At 43.1% G+C, this 7418-nt stretch overlaps 1 protein-coding gene across 1 annotated transcript; it reads left to right on the top strand.

Moving 5' to 3' along the window:
• Positions 1-1375: 1375 nt before the first annotated feature.
• On the top strand, positions 1376-6031 carry LOC131695043 (regulator of G-protein signaling loco-like; the record flags this gene model as incomplete). The annotated part of the gene is made up of 5 exons (XM_058983570.1): positions 1376-1816; positions 1876-2501; positions 2565-3673; positions 3736-4218; positions 5140-6031. Coding segments are annotated over 5 exons (3345 nt in total), but the record flags the coding sequence as incomplete, so codon positions are not given.
• Between the last annotated feature and the right edge of the window lie 1387 nt (positions 6032-7418).

Raw genomic sequence — 7418 nt, 5'->3', positions numbered from 1 at the left:
CACTCACGAAGTTTCAAACGCTGTCTCAAACACGAACCTACAAACGTCCGTTTTCGCGCTCATGAATCGGTCACGTCCGAATACCATTACTCTCTGTTCTAATAACTTAGGTCCATACACATGGCGACATCACCGGGCACTCTAGTGATATGGAAGATCTCAAACCCATTTAGGATCTTAGTAGTGCACCAAAAAAATAAAGTACTAGATTCACGGTCCGCGCGCGATTATCCAAGAACACACGCGAACATGCGAAAGGCACACAGGTTATAAAATAGAATTCAAACACGCGAAGTTACATACACGTTACCACACGCGACATACAAACGCACACGCGATCGAACACATTAACGTACAAATGGTCGAGCTCTTCGCGATGATACACGCGATCGCGAGTCCCTACGCCCGCACATACCTGTACCGTACAATGAATATCACATTCAGAATCACGGCCCGCTACAATTGGCCTAATGCAGTGTTTTAGTGGGCGACATTGCCCATCTCGTCTGCAAATTGTAGTATGTGATTCTGACGGGGAGCCCTTCCGAGAACCTAGCTCTACAGCTCCAGTAGAACAACTCTCGAAAAATTTTTTTTTAAAATGATAAATTTAAATAAATTTATTTGCAATAAAATAAGATCGACAAAGAAAAAAGTAGCAAAACAAAAGTGGCCCATTTTCAAAGATAGCACTGTCGATGAATTACCTTATAAAATAGGTGATAAGAGACGCGGACGAAAATAACTGACCATCTCCAATACACGGCATTGAAGTTAAGCAGAAACATCAACGATCACAAGTACCTTTCCTGTGCTATTCCTGACATAGATATAAATGTGGGTACACCTAATCACAACAATTATTAATTGAAGCCGAGATGAAGCTCTGGTAATCATCGTTTCATTAAAATCGATAAGGCCAAGGTTTGGCCCAAAAATGGTTCTAATATATTATGCCTTGTTTCCTGCACTCTGCTTGAGGGTGGACTTCGTCGTAATCGATTTTGCTACATCGATCTTTGAAAATCGATGTTGTCAAACATCGAACAGAAAAAATCGATTTTTCGAGGTGAAAAAATCGATTTTGAAAAAATCGCATCGACAATTCCGTACGGTTTATATGCCAGCGATTAGCGTTCTGTTCAATATTCCAATATTAACTTATGGTGCATGAATACTCGAAATATGGCTAAATTTTATCAGAGTGCATTGCGTAAAAGCTTTATGATTTCAATGGAAGCGTGAGTGCTATAATGCTTTTGTCTTGAGCTTTATGACAAGGAACTTGAAACATTTCTTGAAACGTTTCATCCCGTTCTCGAACAAATGCGAAGTAAAAAAATGCGGAGACTGTGTACCTACATGGTTCAAATAGTATCTAGTGCGTGGATCTATCATCTCAAAAATTTATTTTATACACCTGTTTCGATTTCGTAAATCTATCGTTACTCATAATTGTCCTTTTCTCCAGAACAAACAAATCAACCACAATGCATCACCATTCCGGCGCTGGGGTCAATCATCGTTACGATCTCGATCCGGCGAACAGCGGACACCGGGATCGTCCCACCGGAGACCATCGTCGTTGGCCGCTTCGGAAAGTGACGTCTACACGAAATCTATCGATGACGATTACAGTTCGACGAAGAGCGGATACAACCCGTACGCCGATGCAGCAGCCGGTGGTTCGGTGACGACGACCGATTCAGCACAGACTACTGGAAATGGGTGCTCCAGTGGCCCAGCGGGAGTTGCCTCCTGGGGAACGTCTTTCGAGAAGCTATTAGAGGATGCGGCTGGATTACACACATTTTCTGTAAGTTTCGAACCGTTATTCTGTCGTTTGAATTGAAAATGAGTGTTCTTTCTTTGTAGGAATTTCTTAAAAAAGAATTCTCGGCCGAAAACATCTACTTCTGGACGGCCTGCGAAAGGTATCGCCAGCTTGCCGATCGAGAGGAACGAGCCAAGGAGGCGCAAGCTATTTTCGCTAAACATCTGGAGTCCGGTTGCAGCGAACCGGTTAACGTGGATTCGATTGCCCGCAATATTGCTCAGGAAAATTTACCACAAGCGGAGCAAACACTTTTCGCTGCAGCTCAGAAACAAATTTTCAATCTGATGAAGTTTGATAGCTACCAGCGTTTTATAAAATCTGACATGTACAAAACTTGTCAGGATTCTGAGACGAAAGGGCAAACGCTCCCTTATCCTGGTGATCAACTGGATCCTTTACTAAGGACGAGTTTTGCGGTGCAATTGCCGACGAAGCTAAAGAAATCACTAAGCAATGCAGAGGACCGACGGAGAAAGTCACTGCTTCCCTGGCATCGCAAGACGAGGTGTAAGTCTAAGGATCGTGGTGACGCGGAGGTAAAAAAGGAGAGTGGCAAATCATCGCTTTCCAATGGGGGAGGGACGGGAGGCAGCAGTAATACGTTGAAGGTTCTGTCGACCAACTCTAATAGTGATATTCATAGTTCCAGAAGTTCTTTGGCAAGGTAAGGTGAACATGTGTTTAATTTTTGTCAATTTAACAACGATATTTCTATCGTATTTTTCAGTTTCGATGCCGCCATCGGTAAGGCATACGATCAGGATGACACGCGAAACACATTGTGCCGTGTGATACTGTCCAATGGAGCGACGACGGTGGTTCAGACACGTTCGAATGAAACCATTAAGGAACTGGTCGAGAGGTTGCTAGAAAAGCGAGGAATAGTATACAATGCTTACGAAGCGTTTCTATCCGGCAACCACAAGCCCCTAGATCTGGATGGTCCGTCTTCTAGTCTCGCAGGAAAGGAGGTGAACATCGACCAACGGGTCGTGTTCAAAATAAGCCTGCCCAACAGAAAAATGATTTCAGTGAAAAGTAAGGCCACAAAACCACTCGGGGATGTTCTGAGGCCTATTCTGTTGAAATATAACTATGAACTGGATCAAATGAATGTCTACTCAAAGGACGTCTTTTTAGACATGACTTATCAGGTAACCAGTGTTGACGGTTTATGGTTGCAGGTCCGCAACGGGAATGAGAACGAGTTCCATCAGGATCTAACGCGAACGATCGCTTCCCGCTCGGAAAGGTCATACGCCAACCAGGCACCACCTCCACTGCCTATCATTGCTACGGCTCAGCACCAGCAAATTATTAATCATTTTCAGCAACAACTGCACCATCAATCGCAATCTCAGTCCCAACCGCATAGTTTTGCAATCCCCTCTAGTGCACCGACCTTTCTGAACAATAATATAACTAAAAAGGCTCATTCCGTGGGGTATGGTGGTCCATCTCACAATAATAATAACAATAACAACAATCACCTAAAGAGCAAGGAAGATCCGAAGGATGACACCAAGCAGGAACTTAACATGCTGGATGAGATTACGAACAAGGTGTTCAACGAACTTATGAACGGCAAAATTGCGAATGGCAAAGTTCCGGAGGATTGCACGTCGGATAGTTCTTCGACACGGAGGGAGCGATTCAGAAGGCGAGGATCTAATGCTCCTTCGGAGAGTGGTCGTGGAGCGAAGAGCAAGAAATGCTCAACCGGTGGCTCAGAAGACGGTGGAGAGAGTGTTAACAATGGCGGTACAAAAAAGCCTATTATAGCAAAATTGAAAGCAGGAGTCAAGCTGCAGATTCCAACCCGATCCCAGAATGATGGTACGTTTCGCTTGGGATAAAATAAAATCATCTTTTCTAACAATGTTTGAATATGTTTTCAGAATTACTAGAAGGACTGAAACGCGCTCAACGATCGAGGCTGGAGGACCAACGTGGTACCGAAATCAACTTTGAGCTGCCAGATTTCCTTAAAGATAAAGAAAATTTCACCGGAACTGGCAGTAATAATCCGGCAACTAGTGCAGTATCATCCGCTGGAGCTGCTCCATCATCCAAATTTGTACGTAAATTGGGCAAACGCTCCGAGTACGTAACAAGTTCATCGCTTGAGTTCCCGCTAAGCACTAGTACGACCGGCGGATCCCTGCAGCAAATTCATAAACCCCAACCAGCTCCACGGCTGTCCATTGCGGGTCCACGTAGTCTAGCCGCTGGTGGCAACAGGAGTCCTACATCTCCGGGAGGACCCGTTCAATCGGCATCGAGTGAGAGCAATTTGAATAATCTGTCCATTCGGTGCAATCCATCGCCACTTACACTGGATGATAATGGGAACGGTTCCCAATCGGAGAATAGTTATGCGGGTAAGTTGATAAGCTAATGGATGAAACGTGAATCAATTTGTTCATTTGTCTGTTTGTCATTGTTTCGATTTTTCAACACTATGCAGGCAGTTTTGCAAGCGTTATTGAAATGGCGATGAGTGTAATCTGATGGAAACGAGTATTTCGTTTCTACTTCCGGACAGTGCTGATTCAACCAACGGTATTTACCCACTAGATTTTTGTCATACTGTGTCTTTGGTTTGCACTGCCACCGGTAGCACTGAGGTATCGTTATAAACTTAGCGAAAGGTGTGACTATAGTGAAGTAATAAGTAAACAGTTTGAATGTAGCTTTCTGGTTCATGTTTTCGTAGATTTATTTAGAAGTGTTCCCTAGAAGTTGCAACACGTTGCAGTGATGAAGAATTCCTATTGTGGGAAGTGATAAGTGCCATCGTTAACATTAATACCGATTGTTGCGATGATACTCCAACACTTGTAGAGTGCTTCCAACATGGACCCCTTTTTCTCATTGCCCGAAAGCCATGACTCACAAACTATTTAAAATATCATTCGATTCAACGAACACACCGAAAACCGAACCGAGCAATGCGTTCTAAATTTCACCTGTATTAGTATGGCACATTATTATGAATGCATCAGTCGCTCCTAATATGGTTCCTCCTTGGCACGGATTAGGTCTTTTGGTTAGCGATAAGTTCATATTTTCAATCAGGTAGTCTTCATACAGCAGCATCATTTTTGAACTGGGCCACTAGCACATTCCGGTAGATGACTATATGTAGTTCCTCTTGACGTTGTAATTCCAAGGTTTGGTAAAATATTGTTCGAATGTTACTTTCTCTTAGTAGTACTATATTTGTATGTGTTTTCGTATAATACATGTCGGACTTTGTTACGATTGCTTGATTCTAATTCGGTTCCATATCTATTTTACAGACACAACCCTGGTTTTCACTCATGGCCCTCCGAACCCTTGCAATTCGCCCAACGTATCCCCGTCGGCACACTCGATTCACCTTGCATCGAATTTCCAGTTGCCAAACGCGTCCGGTCACGACGATCTGTACGAGCCAGGACAACACGGCGGTTCACATTCCGGCAAAAACTTCGGCAACGATGCTTCCAGTAGCTACCATCGTCATCAGCACCATCACCACCATCATTCCCAGGTGCCACAAAGTTCCGTTCATCATCATCACTTTTCGGCTAGCACCAGCAGTGATAGCGGTAGTAGCAACAGCAGCAGTAGCAGTGGTAGTAGTAGTAGCAGTAGCAGCGAGGGTGAGAATCAAAAAGGTCCACCGCCGTTACCGCCAAAGCCGAAGATCTTACCCATTAAACCGCCCAACTGGGGTCACACGACAGCTTCGTCGATAGGCAGCAGCAGTAGCGGTAGCAATCAGATGAGCACCAGTCTATGTAATCTATCCACCGGGTCAAGCGGGAACGGTGGACACGGTGGTAGCCACAAAGGTGTTAGTGGGAATAAGAATATCGGCACTAGTAATAGTAATAGTAGTAAGGAGAGGAGGTTGTCCGGACAGGTTGCTGGGGCTCAGGAACAAAAGTCCCAGCAGACGAGAAGTGTATATTTTGATCATGCAAGTAGCAGCTTTGTGTAATATAAGAGTATAGAACAATGTTTGATTATAGGATCTACAGATTTTTTATCAGAAGTTTGGCTTGTAAAGCGAATTTTTCTTTTGTGTGCATACTTTGATTTTATGGTTTTATTTATTTTTTTGTCGATTGAACTGTATGTATTATATTTCTATTTTTGCCAATGTATAAACAATAATTATACTCAGAATATAGGCTTTTTCAATAACATTTCATTTTGTAATTGAAATAATATCACCACCTTTGCGTCATATTTAACCCTCGAGCATTCGCGCTGTTGAGCTTAGTACAACACTTTGGAAGTTTCTGTTACCATATTGTTTCAATGATATTAATCAATTCCAAACCATAGTGTATTCCTCGGTAAAATGTTCTGGATGATATAGGGGAATTATGGTTAAAACCGACACCTTAAGCTTAATCCTTTGTCAGGGTTACCATAAAATCAATAAAATTATAGTTTCAGTGCAGAATTCTTCTTCAGAAAATCAGGGCATAATTTTGTCAGCGCTTCAAAAATTTAATTTAATTAAAAATAAATGATTGCAAAACTTGGAAAACAAAGGGACTTCTTCCAGGAACTACGGGTAAAACCGACACCCCATAGGAGTAGGATAGAGTCCCTCTTCAATTTCTTTTCTCCATTTTTTTATTGAATGTGATAATAAAGTGTGAGTATGTGTACATAAGTATGTGTGATGCTAATATGTACTTTTTGTATCTTCATCGTGTTCTAAGGGGAAGAGAGTCCGAAAGCCTAGTGGATGATGATATCGATGTTCCCAAGTAATCCTTCCGCATATCATTGCAACCTTCTGTGTCATATTATATCGTAAGAGGAGATTTGCCAGCATTATGAATTCTGCTAACAGAATTCATCCACTTATAAGTGACACACACTTCGCAGTAAAGCTACCTGGTTCAGACTTTGATTTTTTGTCTCACTGTGATAAAGTTTATCTAGGACAAACCAAGATAACACTATTCTCACAGTCACGTCACCTAGTGACTAGAAGAAAATTTCCTTCTAGTCACTAAGTGACGTGACTGTGAGAATAGGGGCCCTAGAAATTTGGTTTGATGAGTTTTTCGCATAAATAGCAAATAGCTTCGATCAAATCTGAGCTTGAACTTGAGCTTTTGCGACCACCCCTGGCTGCTACTCTGTTATCGATCTGGACTAGCTGAAGTTGCACAGGGAATCAGTAGATAATTATGCTTGGAAGTAGCGAAACATTTTTCAATGTGCAACTCCTGGTAATCCTAAAGTGCCGGCCAGGCTCGAACGTAGCTCGCGGAAGGAAAGGGAAAAATGTTAGTCCGATGTTAGTAAGTATAGAGGTCAGGCTGTTCCCGCTACAAAGCCAAAGATCGACACCAGAGAGGTGGCTCCGCTATCTGGACTAGAGGTGTGCGCCGCGCTGCGCCTATAATTAAATTAATTTTCAGGTAAACATAGTTAACGCGCCGGGGTTGACGCCGGCGTTTTACCTGAAATCAGCGGCGCGGCGCACACCTCTAATCTGGACTACATATCGAACCCAGACCAACTGGGATGGGTGGCAGTCCCGCTTACCACTCAACCGCCGGTGCCG

This window comes from Topomyia yanbarensis, unplaced genomic scaffold (assembly GCF_030247195.1).
Source record: "Topomyia yanbarensis strain Yona2022 unplaced genomic scaffold, ASM3024719v1 HiC_scaffold_251, whole genome shotgun sequence".
NCBI classification, from domain to species: Eukaryota; Metazoa; Arthropoda; class Insecta; order Diptera; family Culicidae; genus Topomyia; species Topomyia yanbarensis.
The sequence above is the reverse complement of the archived record's forward strand: the minus strand, read 5'-3'. Positions and strand labels throughout refer to the sequence as shown.